The sequence below is a fragment of the Nicotiana tabacum genome, chromosome 17, assembly GCF_000715075.1.
Source record: "Nicotiana tabacum cultivar K326 chromosome 17, ASM71507v2, whole genome shotgun sequence".
Lineage (NCBI taxonomy): Eukaryota > Viridiplantae > Streptophyta > Magnoliopsida > Solanales > Solanaceae > Nicotiana > Nicotiana tabacum.
Window position 1 is genome coordinate 95,143,012 of NC_134096.1, and position 22,862 is coordinate 95,165,873.

At 34.5% G+C, this 22,862-nt stretch overlaps 2 protein-coding genes across 7 annotated transcripts; both read left to right on the forward strand.

Annotated features, from left to right (window-relative positions):
* The first annotated feature begins 1,031 nt into the window (after nt 1-1,031).
* LOC107788503 (uncharacterized) lies at nt 1,032-5,792 on the forward strand. 2 transcript variants are annotated; one of them, XM_016610177.2, is made up of 9 exons: nt 1,032-1,123; nt 1,251-1,420; nt 1,564-1,626; nt 2,225-2,244; nt 2,401-2,445; nt 3,577-3,644; nt 3,784-3,917; nt 4,035-4,123; nt 4,372-5,792. In XM_016610177.2, the coding sequence occupies exons 1-9, from the start codon at nt 1,051-1,053 to the stop codon at nt 4,502-4,504; spliced, it is 795 nt and encodes a 264-aa protein (XP_016465663.1). In that variant the 5' UTR covers nt 1,032-1,050; the 3' UTR covers nt 4,505-5,792. The 2 variants fall into 2 exon arrangements, with proteins under 2 accessions (XP_016465663.1, XP_016465664.1); XM_016610178.2 differs by having other exon boundaries at nt 3,787-3,917.
* A 4,458-nt stretch (nt 5,793-10,250) lies between these two features.
* Nucleotides 10,251-21,729, forward strand: LOC107764929 (uncharacterized). Of its 5 annotated transcripts, XM_075234678.1 has the most exons (5): nt 10,251-10,435; nt 10,584-10,693; nt 17,021-17,893; nt 18,052-18,381; nt 20,760-21,729. In XM_075234678.1, exons 4-5 carry the CDS (start codon nt 18,054-18,056, stop codon nt 21,476-21,478), a joined length of 1,047 nt encoding a protein of 348 aa, XP_075090779.1. In that variant the 5' UTR covers nt 10,251-10,435; nt 10,584-10,693; nt 17,021-17,893; nt 18,052-18,053; the 3' UTR covers nt 21,479-21,729. The 5 variants fall into 5 exon arrangements, with proteins under 5 accessions (XP_075090779.1, XP_075090777.1, XP_075090778.1 ...); XM_075234676.1 differs by having other exon boundaries at nt 10,268-10,435; nt 17,021-18,381; XM_075234677.1 differs by lacking the exon at nt 17,021-17,893 and having other exon boundaries at nt 10,268-10,435.
* The last annotated feature ends 1,133 nt before the right edge of the window (nt 21,730-22,862 follow it).

Genomic DNA, 22,862 nt, shown 5'->3' on the forward strand with positions numbered 1-22,862 from the left:
GCGAACAAAATTAGCGACCCAAGCTCTAACGCGGCCTTTACCCTTCGCGTGCTTCACTTTGAATTTTGATTCTTTCTGCCAAACTTTCCAATTCACGTTTTCTCTTTTTTTTCAATTTGTTCTTTTGTCTTCTTTTGCTTCTTTTAATTTTTATTTGTTTTCTTTTTGTCTCCAATTGCATGGACAAAATCATGAGTCATTCTTATATTGCATAAAATATATATAAAATTTTTACTTTGCTCTCAATTTCTTCTTCAACGTACCTACACATAAAATAAACTCAATTAAGTACAAATATAGTATAATTTAACATTAAAACACTTAAAATATAAAGTAAATAATGTACTAAAAATATATAATTATAATCACATATCACCATACAAGCTATGAGTAGATGTACTATAACTAGTTCATATCAAATTCAAGCTGAAATTATAAAATTGGATGTGGTTGGGCTAAAATTGCTTTGATTAACTTAAGGTGGATTCTTGTTCCCTAGTCCATTTTATGAATTTTAAAGCACGCAGTAGTTCCGGTGAACATCAGAATTTTGTCATAAATCCTGACAAATCACTAGAATTTTTCCAGCATTGTGGCTGAAAATTCTGGTGATAGTCTTTATATTTGGTGTTTCAAAATTCTGACGATGAAAATTTTAGTGATTGTCAGATTTATGGTGCTTTAAAATTCTTGCGGATGCTTCAAAATACTGGCGAGCTTGTTTTAAAATTCTGACACGGATCTATTTTCTCAAAAAAAAATCTTAATAAAATTAAAATATAAATAGTGATTTAAAAAAGGTCTATCTAGAGTAGTTTTTACTTTTTCCAATGTTGACATGTCGACAAAATATGAGGACCCGGCAGTTTGCGACTGAAAATAGATATGGGCTGGTAATGTTTGGGCTTGCGTGAAATAATGGGCTATTGGCCCAAGTAACACGTGAGCCCCAATCCCGAGATCAACGCGGTCCACTACTCCACTATAAAGAACATACAGGGAATACAGAATAGTTCAAAATTTCGAAACAGCTACTCTAGGAAAGAAGAGATGGCGGGAAACGATTCTCAGAAGCAATTCCTCACTCTAATCCGCGACTTCGCATCTGAAAAATCTCAAGGAGGTTCGTTTTGCTTCTTCATTTCCTCCTTCAAAACTCGTATGAAATTCTTCACTGGATGATTCAACGTATTTGATTACTGGAAACATTAAAAATGATTTTTTGAGCTATAATACTTCAAAATTTTCAGAGCGAAGAGTAATAAATCTTAAGAAACGAAGTCAAGAGCTTCAATCGGAGCTTGAAGTTGCAAACACTGAGGTTGAAGAGGCAAAACATCAGAAGGAGACTGCTGACCAAGAGCTCAAAGGCTACGAAGTTGAATTGGCCAGGAATGAATCTGCTATTCAAACCCTAGAGGTTTTCAATCTCATTCGTATTTGTATATCCTTTTTTTTGTTAACGCTTTAAGCTTATCGAAGTATATTTAATTAGTTAAAATTTGAACTGCTGATAAATTCTTTTTACGATTTTCTAAGAGATCCGTTTCGATTACGTTATAGGAAAGGATCGTTTTGATTCAAGATGAATTATCAGCCTACGGATCTGACGTAGAGGCTCTTAAGGTAAAAGTTGACTTGAGGTTATGTTCTCCTTTAAGGCGCACTTAATGCTCCCTTGGCTTGTATTGATTGTTGATGTTTGTACTTGTTTATATTAGATTTGTATTTGTACTTATTTATATTTGTAAATTTTAGACAAGGTGTGTTGCTCTGATGGTAAGCACCGTCCACTTCCAACCAAGAGGTTGTGAGTTCGAGTCACCCCAAGAGCAAGGTGGGGAGTTCTTGGAGGGAAGGATGCCGAGGTTCTATTGGAAACAGCCTTTCTACCCTAGGGTAGGGGTAAGGTCTGCGTACACACTATCCTCCCCAGACCCCACTAGGGACCCACTAGGGAAGGATGCCTATCCTCCCCAGACCCCACTAGGGACCCACTAGGGAAGGATGCCGAGGGTCTATTGAAAACAGTCTCTCTACCCTAGGGTAGGGGTAAGGTCTGCGTACACACTACCCTTCCCAGACTCCACTAGTGGGATTATACTGGGGTGTTGTTGTATATTTGTAAATTTGAACATTATTTTGTTGTATTGGCTTGCTAATAATGACGTTGTTTCTTCTTATGAACTCGTTGGTCAATTGATGATATCTGAACTGTGAAAAGAACAAAGAATCAGAAACTCGGTAACTACATGCTTCCTTCAGTTTACGTTTCAACTCTTTTTGTTCTATTACAATCACTTTGACTAAGTAGAAAATGCATCTTTAACTCAATTTAGCGTTGTGAAAAGAATCTCATCGAAATTCTCTTTCTCGTTGTATCTATCGTTGCTTATGCAGAGATGACTTCATTGAGAAAATGTTGGATCTCAATGCACAGATAAGGTACAGTTTGTGTGTTCTCTTCTATTGTGTGTCCTTAATAAGCAGTAATCTTTAACTATTGAAATGACTGTATGAAGTCAGGTTAGTTTGGTAGCTAATTTGATTTTTTTTCACAAAAAATGTCAATAAGGTTTAAAGCTCCAATACTGTAGCTTTTTTCAAACATACAATAGCTAAGTACAGACGGAGAGATAAAATAGTCTCCTGTCAATCCATGCTAATGTTAGAAGAGCTAACTTAGTCATTGTTCTTCTTATATCTAATTTGCATTTACACATACCTGGCCCAAGTAATACTTACTTGGCATTGCTTGGCTGTCGCTCTTATGATAGGAGATCTAATTTGCATTTATACATACCATGGCCTAAGTAATACCGCATGGCATTGCTCTAACGGCTGATTCAGTTTGTAATACTTGAAGATTGGAGATCATCTATCTATATTGTTGTTTAGTCATGCTTATAAACTTTCATGTCATGATTACTAGCAACAAGTAATTATGCTTGGGGAGTGATCATAGCTGTTAAATGAGAAAGAGAAGCACTTGACTTTCTGCTTTAAAATCTACTTTTACAATGATTACGTGGTTTTTGTTTTGCTTTTCAAAATAATTTGGTGATATTGTATGGTAACAGAAACAAAGACTTTTTGATTAAGCTGCCAGTCATCTAGCCCATATAGTATCTCAATTATTTAAGTTCTGATATCAGAATTATGTCAATTGTATAAATTGGGTGTGATCAAGCAGTCTTATCGCTGATTTATTACATATTCCCTCATGTCACACTCATGCACATTAGTTCTACTGGCATAGTCTAGACATGGAGAGTTCAATGCACAGTAAATATTCTCCACTGTTGTGGTAGTATTTATTATTTAAAACCATGTTTCTTTAATTTGGCAGGAAAAACTGTTATCTAGTGCCAGTCTTGCGAGGGCACTTTATATCTCAAATGTAGTAATCAAAGTGACTCGTTAACACGACCACAGAAGATATTGTGGCCAGAGATAAATCTATCTGTTTCTGTTCTAACTTGAGGCTTATTCATTTGGATTTTGTGACTACACTATATTGAGATCTAGCTGACCTGCTGTTAAATGGCTTAACTTTTTCTACTGAACTGGATGCAGGAAATTCCATGAGACAAGAGCCTCCATATTCCAAAATGATAATTGCAGCGACTCAGCATCAAATCCTGGTGTGTTATCGCACATAGATAAGCGCTCTTCTTTTTGTGATGTGTTGGGGTGTTTTTGTAAAGACTTCCAAAGTTCTATTGTTGCTTCAATACAACAGCTTCTTCAAGTTGATAAAGAATTGTTTTACACCTCCACAAGCAGGTCCAGCAAAAGCCAAAGGAGAAGATGCTGAAGCTGTCAAAAGAGACCTCCAGAATAAGTTGGCTCAGATAGTTTCCCAGATCACTAAGGAAGAAGAGGAATACCAAGTTGAACAGAATATTCATAGTCAGGCAAGTAATTATGTTTTTGTTAGGCTTGTCTGTTCTCATTTCCTTTCTTCTATTGCTATATGTCTGGTTATTAGTATTTGGAGAACTAAGTACATCGATCTGTGTGGTGTTTTTCAGCTTGAAGAGGAGTTGAATATTTTGGAAAGGAAAGCATCACTGATAGAGGGAATCACAAAAGAAAATATGGAAATGCAGGAGTTAGCCAGATATCCTTAAATCGTTATTGTTTGGAGTCCTGCTACTTATAGCTAATTGTTTACTAGGTTCAACTCATTGGTGGAAAGAGAAATGAGTCTGACAGTGGATCTCGAAATTTTATGAGACTTTCCACTTTTTCTGCAAAAATTATCTTATTCTATTACTGAAAAACTCTCACACCTCAAAATGATACTTATGGAATTAGCACTCATGCTTTACATTCGTCAGCAATTATTGTATCCTTGACTGGAAGCAAGCAGACTTCTGAATTGGAAAACAGATGTGCTTCCCTTGGTGATGAGCTACAAAGGAGGTCGGTATGTCCCAGTTGCCATAGGGACAACACAGAGGCATTGGGTGAAATTGTTCAAGCAGGCAATGAAAATTAGCTTCTTGTAAGTAGTCCCGGACGTTACGCTGATGATAGTCAAAAGCAGGACATTGAGGTGCTTACATATCTGCTCTTATGTCTTCCACTGGATTTACTTTTGGCTAAGCTTTGCTCTACTATAGATAGGGCTAGTCAAAAACTGGCTAGTTTGCACACATGTTGATCCTTATATATCCCTCACAATCAGTGATAAGACTGGAGATCTAGCATCTTTATTACCCTTGCCCTGTACCTGGCTACCTGCCAACATGTGCTCAACTTTAGAACTTTGTAATATCAGCTTTGTAAATTGACATTCGAAAAGTCATCCATAATCAGCTTGAGAGCCAAGAGACTACAGTGAACAGTGAGTCAGACACTTGCATCTTTACTAGGAATTGGGGAGGGGACTGAAGGAGGAAATGAGACCAGACTTGAACGGGCACACTTTTGATCTTCAACAATCAACATGTACAGAGAATAAAACAGTGACGGGCCGATGTTCAGAGAACTTGCTTTCACTGCGGAAATAGGGAAAGCCTCTAAAAGGGTTTCTTCTTCTTAAGGCTAGAATCTGAAATCTTTTATTAAAGATAGATGAAATCCATCCGACCACACCTCTTGGTTGGTAAGGAATCCATTGTTGATCCCATTCTCGGAGGCTTCCCGAAATATATCCTACTAGGAGTACTTCATTAATGCAACTATTTCTTTTTGTTAAATGGTACTCACTCTATTCTATTCTAGAGGACATCATTTTCATTTTAATTACTCCATTCGTTCATTTTTACTTATTCAATATACTAAAAATATATTTTCACTTTTACTTGTTTATTATACTAAATCAAGAAAAAGACAATCTTTTTTTTTCTGTTATACCCTTATCATTAAGTACTCATTCCCCAAATCATTTCCCAAGACTTTTGGAAATGCTACCATTATTATGGGTAAAATTATAAAATACATATTTTATTTATTGTTTCTTAAGGAGCGTAAAAAGTCCAAAGTGAACAACTAAAAGTGAACGGAGGGAGTAGTTGATAATTTTCTTAAATTAAAAAAACTTTCAACTTTACTCAAAATGACAACTTTTTATAGTCACACAAATATTATGGAATGTTTAAAAAATATAAATTGTAAAAGTCTTACGGTCACAAAAATGGTATCAAAATATTATTATTTTCTAAATTCAGTGCTCAATCAAACTAAATAGATGGAGCGGTAATCAGAGGCGGAGCCAGAATTTTAATTTTATGAGTTTTGGATTCTAGAACAATGATTTCTATTAGGTTCTAAATTTAATATGTATACATATTTAATAAAATTTTCAATAAAAATATATTGTTTGAACAAAAGTTATTGGGTTTGGACGAACTCTGCCCATGGTAGTAATTTTAAAGTAAATAACCATGTGAAATATGTTGACTTCGCCTTGTTTCGCGAAGCGCACATCAATAAGATTATAAGAATGCTTTTCACGGCGATGTCCTTTTACTTTTTTTTTTTCTTTTCCAAATTATATTGTCCTTTTACTCGTGTATGATTGTACTGCCTCTACCCTAGTATTTTTCCTGGTTAATGCCACCTGCAGGCAGTAGCTTTCAACCTTTAATATGCAAAAACATTTTGGCCTATAGAGAAATTACACTCTCCTTCTGACAAAACCAATGAAAACACAATGAAATTGATAAATAGTCACTTTTGAGTCGGCTATTAGAGTTTAATTATGTTTTAATTATAATGACAAAATAGCTATCATCGTCACTATAGTCTTTATCATTCATATATTCATAATATTTATTATCATTGCCTTTCGCAAAAAGCTTTTTTATTTTTATTTTATGATCAAACGAGAGCATTTTCCGTAATTCTGTAATTTATAAATATTAGAATATTAAGCAATAGTTACTTAACGAGTCTTCCCACATTTCACGATTAATATTTTATTCAAATATTAGCAAATATAATTAGTCATATTAAATAATTTAATTACCAAACTAATATTAATGTTATCATAAAATATTTACTAATTAAGAATTTATTTCATAAATAACACTACTTTTGGTTTATTTAAAAATAGCAGATTTAATAACAATTGTATTACAAGAAGATTATGTGTAGTAGTTATTAGGTTTCGAAACTAATAAGTACTGACCCTCAAATTAAGGGGATCACTTTTAATTCTTATCAATTTATTTCCATTCTCTTTCATGATTATTCTATCACTTTAACATTTAGATAATTAAGGGGATCACTTTTAATTCTTATCAATTTATTTCCATTCTCTTTCATGATTATTCTATCACTTTAACATTTAGATTTATTAACACAAATAAATTTGCATTTTTTAAAAATAAACTGCACAAATAAACACAAATGATATACATTATTACATTATTATATTATTATATATAATTAAATATTACTATTCCGTAAATATATAATTGAATTATTCCATTATTGTACCAGCATTCCTAATTAAATATTGCAATAAACCGGAATTATTGTTATATATATTTTCGATTATACATGGTTTATACTTGATATAATATATGATGTAATATGGTTTATGTCGTGTATAATTATGTACCGTAATTTATACATGATTTATTATAATCCATACATGATTTATACATTGTATATTATTATACAGTCTATATTTCAAATTTATTAGTTTCATTTTTTGTATTATAAGCAATAAGTATAATATATGGTATATAATAGGTACAATTCCAAATGGTATATGTATTAATATCCAAAACAAATTTCTGAGCGGAAAAATTGGAAGCGAATGTTTAGGATTTTAATTTGCGAAAATCTCGTCCTGAAGTTCTTTGTTCTGTTTGGAGTCTCTCATGATTTGTTTATCCTTAATTGCCAAGAAATATTAGAAGCCTAAAGAAAAAGAAAAATGAAAGGAGTAAAAGGCCCAAAGCAAAGCCTAAAGTCTTGTAATGTCGGCCTAAAATAGTCGGGAAATTTACCTTGCTATACTATTATAAAAACTTATTTACCATCTTTATTTAGGTTCCTCATTAATTACTTTGTATATCTATATTTATAAGTTATATACAAAATCATTAAAAAAAAGAAAATTCAAGATACCTTAAATTTAACCTATCAGTTACATGACACTCACCCCCCATTTCCAATAACCTCCCTACATTTAAGATTTTGTTCCTTTTCCAAAGGATTTCAAAAATATTTTCTCTCTCTTAATAATCATCCAAAATCTCTCTTAATTTTTTACCCAATGTTATTCCCTCAAAATTGCTATTCTTTTCCTTTTCCAAAGCTTTTCAACCCCAATTTTCCTCTTTCTTACTAATTATCCAAAATCTCTCTTTCTTATTGATACAGTGCAGACGAAATTCAGAATATTGCTCTAGAATCAAGTTGTGTATAAGTTTTGAATCTTGTTTTCTTTCTTTATTTTTTCTAATTTTCAAGCTTTGCTCTGGATTAACAATGACTATGTATCAATTTCTCTGTATTTGTTCTTCTTCGTGTTTTCTATCTATTTAAACAATGTCTCTTTAATAATATATATATATATATATATATATATATATATATATATATATATATATATATATTGCTTCGACCTTTTTCAAAATTAACAATGGGTAAGAAACCTTTGCATGAATCTTCGAGAAACGTAGTGGAAAATCTGTTGGTGATACACCAATAGGTAACACAACAGTTTGAAGATCTCTTAAAAAATATAGAGAAAAAGTTGTGGCCGACACACCTAGTTTCGAGTTTCGACTGAGGTGTATTTACACAAGAAGAACATATCAAAAAGTCGAATTCTAGGCATGCAATACTGTAGTGATTGATAAGTAAAAATCTGAATTATATGACAATTGTATCATATTTGTTTTAGAATTATATCACAATTGTATCAAAATTGTACGTGACTTGTAGATGATACATCAATACCCAATAAGATACTTGATATAATACTAATACAATTATAATACGATGTTATATTATATTTTTAGTTTAGAGTTGTGATTGAAACTTGAGGAAGATGAAGATTATAATTATATCATAATTTTTTAGAAATGCATCGCGATTGTATTATAATTGAATTTGTATCATAATTGTTACAAGAATCGTATTACAAATGTATGATAATTGTATATTCATTGTATATTATTACGAGCAGTTGTGAGTTTGAGACCAATTTCACAGTTTGTATCACAAATATATGATAATTGTATATTAATTTATTAGTTTTGTATCAAGCATTGTTTTGAGTATTAATGTACCAGATACAAGTTAGATACAATTGTAATACAAATATGATACAATTATTTTTTAGACATTGATGTATTAGATACAATTCAAATACAATTATGATACAGTTATCATACAATTCCTGCAACTTCTTCTTTTTCGAGTTCCAATATGAGATTTCACCTATAACCAATTCTATACTTAACTAATCTCCCTCAAAATTGAGATATCAATTCCAACGGATATTTTCATTCATTTGCAAGAATACTCAATCCAAACAAATAAAAAAAATCTGAAAATATGAATATCAAATTCCATGGGAAGAGAGAAGATGAAGATTCTGGGCATAGATTAAGGGATTTTGATATATAAAAGGAAGGAGAGAAAAGAGGATAGAGGAAAAAAAAATGATGTAATTGAATCCCTTAATTGAATGCACTAATAATAGGGTATGAGCCTTTTAGGGGGAATATAAACAATTCGTAAGAAAAATCTAGATACTTATTAAAAACTATAAAACATATAGAAAATAGGTAAATAGTTTTTTTATTATAGTATAGCTAATGACCACAAGACCATTTCAAAATTATAGGCCCAACGTTTTAAAGCACTAAAGTTGCACGTACATCAGTCGATCTGGATGACCCAATATTGATGTAAAAATAGCATGGACTAGCCAGTTTTTGGACTGGTAAATCAAAAATAGCTAGCGTTTGCAAAACCATTGAAAAATAGTTACTATTTTGCTGCAACACGGAACGGTCCAGCATAATATACTGGACATTGGTGCACCCGAGTATGAACTTCCAGCATATTATGCCAGACCGGTATATTATACTGGAACTCCAGTATATTATGCTGGAATATTTTCTGAATTTTGAACAATATTTTCGTTCAGATTTATCTTTACATGAAAAGATGCTAAAATTCGATTACTTTTGAAACTATGACTATTTTTCAATTACCGATTGTAAATCTGGCTATTTTTGAATTTCTCCCAATATTGACCCATTAAGCCCAAAATACAGCATTTTATGCAAAGGCCATCCGCCATCTGCCTTCATTTTGGCGTACCATCTTCATGCTCTAAAGAATCTCACAATTTCGGGCAACTCTAAAGAATCCTCTCTTCTTTTAGCCTCTACTTGTTTTGCGCAACAACAACAGAGGGGTTACTTTATTCTTTCCGGAGTTCGACAGCCGTTCAAGGCAGGGGCGGAACCACATGGGATCAAGAGGGTTCATATGAACTCGCTTTGTCGAAAAATAATATTGTGTATGTAGGTATATTTTTTCTTTCAGAGATGTTATAAATATTATATTGAACCCACTTCAAAAGAGTTAAACGCCTAGCCTTCTGGCAAAGAGGGTTCAAGTTTTCCACTTGGTCCTAAGTTCGAAACTAGTTAGTCTCATATGCCCTCTTTTGTTTCTTAAATATTTATATACAACATCTGTTTTCCCATAAAACGACGCCGTTTATATTTCTTAAAATATTTCCCAATTGCCAAACAAAAGGCCCCAATTTCCCAAATCAAAAGAACGATCAGTTCTAAAATTCTAATCCCAAAGACCCAAACCCTTCGATGCCTCTCTCTCTCTTTCTTTGCTGATAGTTCAATTTCAAAGAGAATTTCCATAGTCGTCTCCTCCGTTAGCCCCTGCCGAGAAGGTCGTCTTTCACAAAGGGCTTCATCTAAAACTCCAGGTGATCAATAAGCAACAATTCTGATTTTCCAATTTTCAGTATTTATTTCTCTTTTGCATAAAGTATTAATCTTTGTTATTTTTCAGTTACTAAAGTCTGAGAAAGGTAGGTTTTTCTAAATATATGTGCTTTCTTCTCTTTGTTGTAGTTCAACTTCACAGAACAGCTTCATAGTCGTCTCCTCCATTAGCCATAAGCCACTGCCTCTTCTCGTTGGGTCGCCTCTCTCGTCGTCAGCCCATCAACTGTTACTATCAGGTTTCTCTTTGATTTCTAATCTTTCTTTTATCTTTCAGTTACAAATCCTAAGAAGGGCAGGTTTTTCAATTTTATAAATGTATGTGCTTTCTTATCTCTGAAAGTAGTATGGAATTAGTTGGCCTTGCCATTGAAAATACTGGACATTACATCTTCTTTGAGATAACTTAAAAAATCTAATATGATTGCTTCCACCCATATATTCTTGTTAATTTTTTCTTATTCTTCAAAATTGATATATCATACCAGAAGCTTATAAATCAAATTGCACATGAAACCATAAAGTAAGTCAAATCAAAATCTCAGAATAGGACTGAAGTTCCAAAATCTCATTGTATTCTTTTACTTTTAATTCTTGTTTGCCATGCTAGTTTAAATTTAAGGTTAAACATATATAAAATTATTCTTCTAATTCTAATTCTAATTTGGTAATCTAGTTTGTGTTACAACGAAGAGATTTTACCCTCCAGTATCTTCCAAGTTGCCACAATCAAGTTCATCCTCTCTAATTGCTACTCCCGTGTAAGAAAATTTGAACCAATTAGAAGAACAAACTCAATCCTCTAAAAAACAAAGACAAGGAATAGATCTCGATTCTTTACCGACTGATCCAAAGGAGAGAATACACATTAGAGACTATCATCCAAATGAGCGTCATGAGATTAGAAGAGAATATCTCCGAAGAGGTCCTTACCAACCCCGATATCATAAGTTTCCTCAAAGAGATTTTTCGGGCTTAAAGCGCCGTTTCAATCATAAATGGTTTGATGAATATCGTAATTGGTTGGAGTACAGTGTGATAGAAGATGCAGCTTATTGTTTGTGTTGTTACTTATTTCAAGATGAAGACATTCATCAAGGTGGAGGCGATGTATTTTCAAGTTTAGGATTTAAGAGTTGGCACAAAAAGAAGAGATTAGATATGCATGTTGGTAAGTCGAGCAGTATTCATAATCATGCAAAAAGGAAATGTGAAGATCTATTAAAACAAAAACAGTCAATTCAAACTTCATTTGATAGGCAATCCAGTCAAACCAAGCTCGAATACAAAATTCGCTTGAAGGCTTCAATTGAGGTGGTGAGACTCCTATTGAATCAAGGATTGGCATTTCGTGGACATCGTGAAGATGAATCATCATTAAACAAGGGTAACATTCTTGAGATTCTTTCATGGTATGCAGAGAGGTGCGATAAAATCCGTGATCTTGTGTTGAAAAAGGCTCCAAAGAATGATTAGTTGACCTCTCATAAAATTCAAAAAGACATTATCATTGCATGTAAAATTGAAACAATTAAAGCAATTTTGGACGATCTAAATGGAGACTTTTTTGCATTGCTAGTTGATGAATCATGTGATGTATCACGCAAAGAGCAATTAGCTATTGTTTTGCGATATGTTAATAGATGTGGATCTGTGGTGGAAAATTTTATTGGGATCATTTATGTTCGTAATACTAGTGCTTTATGTTTAAAGGAAGCAATTGTTGATTACCTTGCTCAACATTCTTTGAGTTTATCTTATGTGCGTGGACAATGCTACGATGGAGCAAGCAACATGCAAGGGGATTTACGTGGCCTCAAAATGTTTCAACAAGAAAGTAAATCTGCTTATTCCATTCATTGTTTTGCACACCAATTTCAATTGACTCTTGTTGCGGTATCCAAAAAAGTGTCTTGAAGTGGGAGAACTTATATTGTTGGTTTCTAATGTATTGAATATAGTGGGAGGTTCTTTTAAACGTATGGATGATCTTCGAGAATCTCAAGCAGAAAAAGTTCAAGAGGCATTAGACATGGGTAAACTTGAAAATGGTAGGGGTTTGAATCAAGAATTTGGTCTTGCCAGAGCTGCCAATACTCGTTTTTTTTTTTTAACAAGTAATGGGGGCATTAGCTACAGTGGTGTTGCCTCTATGCTTTTGCTATATAATCACTCCTCTGCGCCTCACATTGCCTTATGGTGGCGGCCTCATGTAGAGGATCATGGTGTAGCTGTCGGAAAAGTCCATCGAAGGCGTATAATCTCATAGCCGCTTGGATACAATCCCAAAGGCATAGGAATATAGCACACACATAATGGGCTAGACCTTACCTTACAAATCCTATTGAGGCGTAAAAAAACCTCATCTACTAGTATGCATGAAGAAAATATGAACTACTAATAACGAAGTACTTTATGATTATCACATACTCTGTGATGATATTACAAATGATGATACTTAAAAAGTGATAAAATAAAACAATGTAAAAAATTGAGTCTTGCCCCTCTTTCTTCAACTTTGTGTAATCTTCAATTTGTAGATCCTTGGTTTCTTCTTCAAACCTCTTCAATATGTATTCAAAATTCATGATTTCTTTTTGGAATGGTTGGACCTCGTAGACGTGGCTGCGGCAACCACTTTTTGTTTTGCAACTCTCATTGGGAGTTCCCTAATGACAACTCCTTCTTTCATATTAGGTTTAACAATGGAAGCTTGAGATTGAATATTTGTGTTGTTGTTCTTACCTGAAGATTGCAGCATTTGTGCACCTGCTGACAGTGCAAATTTGTGTGGTGTTGGACTCTCCAATGCATCTAAGAGTGCCCTATCATGGGCTGTAATCATAGCCTTACTTGAAGGCACAAAAACAGGCGCAAGCGGGCACAACTGTTTCTTAGGAGAAGTTTGAGTAGCTTTGTTACCTTTTGCCGTTGGTGAACCCACTGAAAGTGGGCTGCCGCCTTCACTTTCCTTGCCATCACTATCGTCAAAATCAACTTCATCATCAACTTGATCAGCCCACAATTTTCCTTGGAACATCAATCTATGAAAGAGTTCTCGTTGATGTTGTGCATTTTCATGTTGGCCAATTTGCACATTGTTCTCCTCCCTCATATCCTCTTTTACCACATCGTAATCGTTCCCAGTGGACAGTAGAAGCTGCCCGGATACATCACCATGCTCACCAAATGATTCTAGCGATTGAGAAGGGACATCATGAACCGATGTGTTCAAAGTGACCAATGGTTGCTTGATGATAGGATTTGAACTCATCATCATAGCCATCTGAGTATCTTTAATGATTTTTGCAACTTATGGACTAGAATTATGTAGCTTTGGAGTGCTGGTCATTGTGGTTGCAGTAGACAATTGGACTGCCTCAGCCTTTGGCCATCAACAGGAACAATGTCTTTCGAAACAATTAATCGACCACCTATGGTGTTGGAAAATTTCTGTTGTTTGCTACTGCCTGGAGTGCTGGAAGTAGGTACACGATCACTCTTTAACACCTCTGTTAAGTTGTTCATTGATGCAACTTGTTGAGCACCCAAATTTTCACTCAAAGCATCACTGTGTTGACCATGTTCCTCACTGCTATGACGAGGCAGAATTAGCTGCTGCTGCTGTTTTCCACTGCTTAGTGACTGTTTCATGCTGGTTTTTGTGGCTGGCTCACGCCCAACCTGTTGTTCCTTCTTCCCAGCATCACCCACAATAGATTCATACACCATCGCATCAAAAGAATTAGAGATACTAACTTCCTTTGATGCACTTGCCAGCTTTGTAGGAACATGATCAATCTTTTTGTTTGGAGATGGATTTGATCGATGCACCGCTGCCCACTGCCGATACTCGTTGGGGTTCGCACTACAAATCTTTTAAGAACTTTATTTCTATGTTTGGCTCAATTATTGAAGTTCTTGATACTATCGTTGTTGATGCCCGGACTTTAGAAGAAAGAGCTAAGGCAAAGGGATATCTTAGCACTTGTCAAACATTTGAGGTTGCTTTCATGTTGCACCTAATGAGAGATGTTTTGGGGATCACAAATGAGCTTAATACATCCTTACAAAAAAAGGAGCAAGATATTGCAAATGCTATTCTACTTGTTGAAGTGGCAAAGAGACGGTTGCAAAAGCTAAGAGAAGAAGAATGAGATTCACTTATTGATAAGGTATCTGCATTTTGTGTCAAGTATAATATTTTGATACCAAACTTTGATGACTTTATTTTAACTCTGGAAGATCTTAACGTAAAGTTGTTGATTATACTATTTTACATCACTATCGTGTTGATATATTTTTTAAGATTATTGATTGGTAAGTTCAAGAACTCAATGCTCGTTTTAATGAGGTGACAACTAACTTGCTTGTTGGAGTAGCTTGCTTAAATCCAGTTGACTCATTTTCAAGTTTTGACATAAATAAGATATTGAGGATGGCTGAATTGTATCATAACGATTTTGATGAGAATATAACGGTTACGCTCAAGAATCAACTTGAAACTTATATTGTTGATGTTCGCGATGTTGATAAAAGGTTCTCAAATCTACAAGGACTTGTTGATCTTTCTGAAACACTAGTTAAGACAAAGAAGCATTTGAATTATCCATTTGTGTTTCGCCTTGTGAAATTTGCTTTGCTTCTACCAATTGCCACTGCTACAGTTGAAAGAACTTTTTCGGCGATGAAGTTGATCAAGATTGAATTGCGAAACCGAATGAATGACGAATTCATGAGCGGTTGTTTGGTACCTTATGTAGAAAGAAAAATATTTAACACCATTTCTGATGAGACTATTATGAATACGTTTGAGGAAATGAAAACTCGTAGAGGACAGTTGTAATAATATATTTTATTAATATATAGTTTTTGTTGACCTCTTTGTATATTTGCTTCTTCGCATTTTGAACCTGTTTGATAAAAATCCTGGGTCCGCCACTGGTTCAAGGTAGCCATTGTACACGCCCTGGTTCGCTGCACTAAAAAGGTCAGTTTCGTTCCTTTTTTTTAATTTTCTTTCTTTGTTCGGTTTTAGGCCATAAAACATTTCATATTTTGTGCAGTAGAAACCATCTTCTAGATTTCTGTGATTATCTGGTTATAGAAAATCACTTAGTTGCTTAGTTGCTTTTTCTTATGTATAGAGTCATACCCACAGAAAATCACTGGTATGAAAAATGAGTGTAGTTACTGGATTTAAATTCCTTTAGCCTTCCTATGCTAGCAATATTTCTTATGTATAGAGTCATATCCACAGAAAATCACTGGTATGAAAAATGAGTTTAGTTACTGGATTTAAATTCCTTTAGCGTTCCTATGCTAGCAATATTGTTAAAATATTAGAAAATAACTAAGTAGGATGTGTTACTGAATGTTTGTTAATCTGTTAAATCAGTGTCTTTGTGATTTAGTAATACACTGTTGAGATTTAAGAGAATACGGCTATTGGCATGTCTTTATTAATTTAGGATCAGAAAAGTATAAGAGATATTACATACTAGTCATTTATTATTATTATTATTATTATTATTATTATTTTTACCTGGCTTATTGAGAAGTTGCATGGAAGTTGTGTGTGTCATGTTGGAAGTATTTACCTGTAGTTTGCCATTCCTCATCCAAGAAACGTGCTCATCAAATACTACTGTTTTCAATTTATTGTTAAGAAGTAGAAGTGTTATGTCAAGAATTCTTTATTCTATGAACTACGCACCTAGTCATCAATAGAACTCATTAATTATTGAGTATTTAGGATTAATCATTGTTTAACCATTTTAATATCATATAAAAATGGAAGAGTATTCTGTTAACTTTCTCTCGGAGATTATAGCTTTCGATTTTATTCAAATCACAGAAATCATGTCTACACATTCTTAAAACTTTCCCGTTCTTCCTCTGGTCCAGTCTTGTAATGAGAAAATATAACTAGGTAATTCTGTTAACATTTTGCTTGCGCATTGGACTTATATAAGTTGTCAAATACATGCCCTCACACATGTGATTTATGCATTCCGAGCTACCTATAAAGTATGAACACTCACAAGACAAGAATTGTCAGTCCCAAAAAACTTGAATCTTTGACCACTACTCTGAGAATTGCTTATAAAGATTTTAAAGAGATGATATTTTAACGGAGGTACACGTCCTGATAGCTAAGTTTTTTTTTTAAATAAAAATATTCAGTTTCTAACAGGAGTGATTAAGCAACATGTATTACATCCAGGACATTGACACATCGTACTCCAATTCCTACAATTTACACCTTACTTACAAATTTTCAGTCTTTCCTTCCTTCCATCATAGACAACTGCTATATACAAATGTAATAAAAGTAAGGAAATAATATCACATACAATATTTGCTCCTGATCTGACAATAACTGGAGGGACTTCTTCATGTTCCAATGATCCAATACAACATACTACGCCCTTGCAATACTACATTATATGAATCCTAAATACCCATTTCACTTCACTTTGGACCCATTTCATTACTCTACAACTTGGTATTCTCTAAACTTAGCGGTTACGGTGGCTAAGATTGCAGCTTTTGGACGTTTGTAGGAAAAACCTGGAAACAAAGGTGGGGACAAGAAGTTGTACAGGTTAGCCAAGGTGAAAGAGAGGAAGGATCGTGACCTGGACCAAGTGAAGTACGTTAGAGACGGGGAAGGCAAGATATTGGTGGAAGAGGCACATATTAGACGAAAATGACAGACATGTGGGAGAGGCACATATTAGACGAAAATGGCAGACATACTTCCATAAACAATTGAACAAAGAGGGGGACAGGAACATTGTGCTAGATGATTTAGAGTACTACGAGAGTCGTTGTGATTTTGGGTATCGTAGGCGCATAAAAGTTGTGGAGCTTGAGGGGGTTATGTGTAAGATGGGCAGGGAAGAGCGATTGAGCCAAACGAGATTCCGGTGAAATTTTGGAAAAACACGGGCATGATAGATTTGGAGTGGCTTACTAGGTTGTTTAATATCATTTTTAGGACGACGAAGATGCTCGAAGAATGGAGATGGAGTACGGTGATTCTGTTGTACAAGAATAAGGGTGATATCCAAAAATGCAACAACTATAGGGTTATTAAGCTGCTAAGCCACATTATGAAAGTTTGGGAGAGATTGGTAGAAGTGAGGGTGAAGAGGAGTGTGTTTATTTACGACTTACGAGAACCAGTTCGGATTCATGTCGAGACACTCGAGTACAGAAATCATTCACCTTGTAAGGAGATTGGTGGAGCAGTATAGGGATAGGAAGAGGGGCTTGCATATGGTGTTACGACAAAATCGCAAGGGAGATCCTATGGAGATGTTTGGAGGAGAGCAATGTGCCTGTAGTTTACACCAGGGTAGTTAAGGAGTATGATGTTGTTTTGGCGCTTCAACCAACCAGTCAAGTCTTAATTTGAAGCCAAAGGAACAAAGGTGTTTAATATCCTTAACACAACTCTAGTTGATAATTATTGTCCCTTCCATTGAGAAAAACACATTTCTCTTATAGTTCTTAGTTCACAACCTGTTTGACGAATTGTCTAACTAAACATTTTTTTTTCCCATTCACCCTATTTGTTAAACTTATGCAGGTATGGATATAGCTCATTGCCACCTTGATGGAAATGCCGATGCTGTGGAGTTTTGTCCACACGAATCTTTCCACAACGTTCTTGCCGCTTGCACCTACACTTTACAAGAAGGAGATCAGCCTAGTAGAACTGGCAGTATATCCCTCTTTGATGTTGATGCTGAATCCAGTCGACTTAGCTTGACACAGAGAGTACAAACAGCTGGTATTTTTGATATAAAATGGAGCCCAGTTGGTGGAAATGTGGTTCCATCACTTGCTCAAGCTGATGCTAATGGTTATGTGAGAGTTCACAAGCTTGAATCTTGTTTGAATGAATCAAATATTCCTGGTATGTTTGAGTCTCCTTTCGTGTTACATGTTATCATTGTCAATGTGGGAAATTTTGTGTGATAAGAGAAAACTATTTTAATTTTCTTTACAGTTTAGTGAATACCAAGTTGTAGAGTATTGAAATGAAATGGGTCCAAAGTGTAGTGAAATGAGTATTTGGGATTCATATACTGTAGTATTGTAAGGGCGTATTATGTTGTATTGGAACATGGAGAAGTCTCTCTGGTTACTATCATATCAGGAAAAAATAGCTGTATGTAATATCATATTCTTGCTTTTATTACATTTATATATAGCAGTTGTCTATGGTGGAGAAGGAATTATTTTTTAAATAATATGTAGATTGTAGGAATTGGAGTACAATGCATCAAAAAAAGAAAAAGAAAAATACATATCGCTTAACCACTTCCATTAGTAACTGAATTTTTTATTTAAAAAAAATTTAGCTATCAGGAAGTGTTCCTCAGTTAAAATCATCTTTTTAAAATCTTTATAAGTAATTATCTAGCCAACTAAAGTGGTTACTTAGAGTAGTGACCAAAGACTCAAGTTTGTTGATAACGACAATTCTTGTCTTGTGAGTGTTCATACTTCATAGGTAGCTTGGAATGCATAAATCATAGGTTTGAGCCTTTGAGGGCATGTATTTTGACAAAGTGTAGGAGTTCAATGTGCATGCAAAATGTTAATAGAATTACATAGTTGTCTTTCCTCAGTACAAGACTGAACCAGAAGAAGGAAAGACTGGAAAGTTTTAAGAACTGTAGATTGCAGGAATCGGAGTACGATGGGTCAATGACCTAGATGTAATACGAACTTCATAACCACCTTCATTAGAAATTGAATTTTTCATAACGTAGCTATCAAAAAAATTTCCTCAGTTCTAATGTCATGCTTTTTAATCTTGGGCAAATACATATGCGACCCCTTAAACTTGTCAGATTTTTTATTTAGACACTTGAACTCCAGCTACTATCTGTTGGACACCTAAACTCATTAAAAAGTGTACCAATTAGACAATTAATAGTTTAGGTATAATTAGAGAAAATGTGTCTAATTGATACACTTTTGAAGGAGTTTAGAGGTCCATTTGATACCTGCCTGAGTTTATGTGTCTAAATGAAAAAGTTAGACTAGTTTAAGGACCCGTTTGGCCATAGATTTTGCCAAAATAAATTTGGGTTTTATTTGGCAAACACATGTTTGGCCATAGATTTTGCCAAAATAAATTTGGGTTTTATTTGGCAAACACATGTTTGGCCATAGATTTTGCCTACATTTTGGCAAAATCCCAAATCCCAAAATCCAACTCAATAGCTGGTTTTGGGCCAAAATATCACTATTATATTTTTCTAAAATTGCCCCAAACTTTTGTATTTTATAAAAGAGCCCATCATTTATTATTTTGTAACAATGTTGCTTCGTCTTCTCGGTCACCTGATAGTGTATCATGTAGTTCATTATAAAAATGATAATTTTGTATCAAATTTATTTATGTTCAAGACTATGGTTTGCGATAATATAATGAATTTTATTAGTTTTTAGAACTTGTGGGTATAAGTTATGTTTCATGTTTTTCCAAAATAAATTTGGGAAATATGTTTTGAAAACTGATGTCCAAACACATTTTCATCTTCATATAAAACTTCACCCAAATTAGATTTTTCAGAACAAATTTGGGAATCTATGGCCAAACGCTAGCTAAGGGGCAGATATGTATTTGGCCTTTAATCTTTATTAAGTAATTGGCTAGCCAACTCAAGTGGTTACTTAGAGTAGTAGTGATTAGCTCAAGTTTTTGGTACTGATAGTTCTTGTCTTGTGAGTGATCATACTTCAGGTAGCTTGGAATGCATAAATCATAGGTTTGAGCCTTTGAGGGCATGTATTTTGACAAAGTGTAGGAGTTCAATGTGCATGCTGAATATTAATAAAACTACCTAGTTGTCTGTTCTCATGACAAGAAGCAATGACCTGTCAGCACTTCTCTTTGATTTTAAAGTGTGAAATGATTTATTTTAGAGTTTGAAACACTTGATTAGTTAGTTCTTTTGTTTGAGTGCTTCAATCGCTATCTCTACCTTTACTATCTTACAAGAGATTATTTGCTTTTTCGGCGGGGGGCTGGAACATATATGCTATTATGAATCTACTGATACTAAATTACTAATTGCCAAGTGCAGTAAATTCTAACAAGGATTATGTTTTTGTTCTGATTCGTCCAAGTACATGGACTTATATTTATCATATTTTCATCGGCTTTTCTATCCTTTTTCATCTAGCACTGGTGGTCCTTGTGGTACCTTTCTTCATTTAACACTTTACTTTTGCGTTAAGCACTAGCATACTACCATGACAAGATGTTCTTTCTTATAGGGAATCATTTGCTAGAGGTATGTGATGAACATGTCAGTTCCTCCATGTGCTTGTGTATAGACTGGAACCCATCAGCTACATCCCTCGCTGTGGGGCTTTCGGATGGGTCAGTCTCAATAATTTCACTCCTTGAGTCTCAACTAAGCATTTCCAGAGACTGGAAAGCACATGACTTTGAACTTTGGGCTGCCTCTTTTGATATCCACCAACCACAGCTGGTGTACACAGGGTCAGATGACTGCAAATTTAATTGCTGGGATTTGCGAGATGATCCATCTAACTTGGCATTCCAAAATAGAAAGGTTCACACAATGGGGATTTGCTGCATTACTAAGAGTCCAAGTGATCCTTACACGTTACTCACTGGTTGCTATGATGAACACCTAAGGGTATGGGATGTAAGATCAATCTCAAAACCTGTACACGAGACATCAATCTCCTTAGGTGGAGGAGTTTGGAGAATTAAGTACCATCCTTTTGTACCTGACCTAGTCTTGACAGCTTGTATGCACAATGGATTTGCAGTTGTTAAAGTTAAAGGGAATACAGCTGAAGTAATTGAAACCTACAATAAACATGGTTCCCTGGCATATGGAGCTGATTGGCAAAGAGGTTGTTTAGGGAGGAACGGTAGGGATAAGAACAATGTCATTGCTACTTGCTCATTTTATGACCAGCTCCTTCGTGTGTGGATGCCAGAAGGCGATATTGCTGAATGACCCTGTGTTGTAGATTATGCTTTACAGGAAACAACAGAAAACACAGTCAATTTCTTGAGGTGTTTGACCTGTGTCCACTGTATTATGGAATTTCAAATTGTATTTCTGTGTTTGGTGACTAATATTTATGGCTCTGTTTCCACAATTTACAGCAATGTAAAGCAGAGAGCTATGCTAAAGTGGATCAATAGCTTCTCTGGCCTCTCCATCACTCTGCTCGTGGAATACCTAATCCTCTTTAAATTCTCAAATCTATCAGTTTCTTGTTAACCAGCATTTCATTAAATGTTATTATTGCTCGTAGCAAAAATTAAACGACAACACGATTGTTGTGCTCATATGCAGTTCTTTATTTTAAAATTTTCTTAGGTGCCTCAATGAAGTTGATGAGCCACTCACCTCTCCAGGTATATCTTTCTTCGAAATATCATCTTTGTTCCTTCCCAGCAGCAGTTGACATTCTGGAAGGAAAAATTACTCAAGAGGCAGGGATGTAGAATAAAAGGATCTGAAGATAAACAAACTAGTAATTAGTTTTGGTCTTTCTTTTAGCTTCCTGTAAAAAATTGAAAGAAGTTTGCTCCCATAACGTGAGTTTATTTCATTTAAATTATAATACATTTCTATAAGAAGTACATAGACGTGTTTCGATTTGTTCCTTCACCATAGTTTAATAGACAAACGAACAAAATATATAAAATAGGATAATTATTAACACAAACTCATCAGATCCATTGTTGATGCATAGTGAAATGCAGCTTAAGATGGCTAGAGTTCCAAACGGCTTATGTTATGGATTATTTATAGTTTGGGATGAGAATATACATTTGCTTACCAGAGTCACCATTTCGAAGCTAAATTGGATTAGCCACTCAAGCTGCAATCTACTCATATCAAAATAACTAAAGACTTCATTTGGAACTGTTAATCTATGTCACATAAATTTACTCTCTTGTCTTCAGTCAGAAGACTCATAACCCAACAAGTGTGATACTTCATGTTCTATCCAAAATTTTGTTCTATCCAACTTTTCTTCTCCAAGAGAACAAAGAGGCAGAAACTCGGTAATGAGTCTGAAGTTTGCACTACCGCACGCAAACTTCAGACAAAACAAAATAAGTCTGAAAGTCTACACTATCGAACACAGCCCTATAAATATGAAGTTTGCACTACAACATACAAAACTTCAGGTAAAATAAGTCTGAAAGTTTGCACTATTGCACACTAACTTCAGATAAAACAAAATAAGTCTGAAGTTTGTACTATTGCACATAAAATTCAGACAAAATAAGTCTAAAGTTTGCACTACCGCGCACAAACTTTAGACAAAGAGTTCGTTTGGATTGACTTATTTTAAGTGCTTTTAAGCCTAAATACCGTTTAA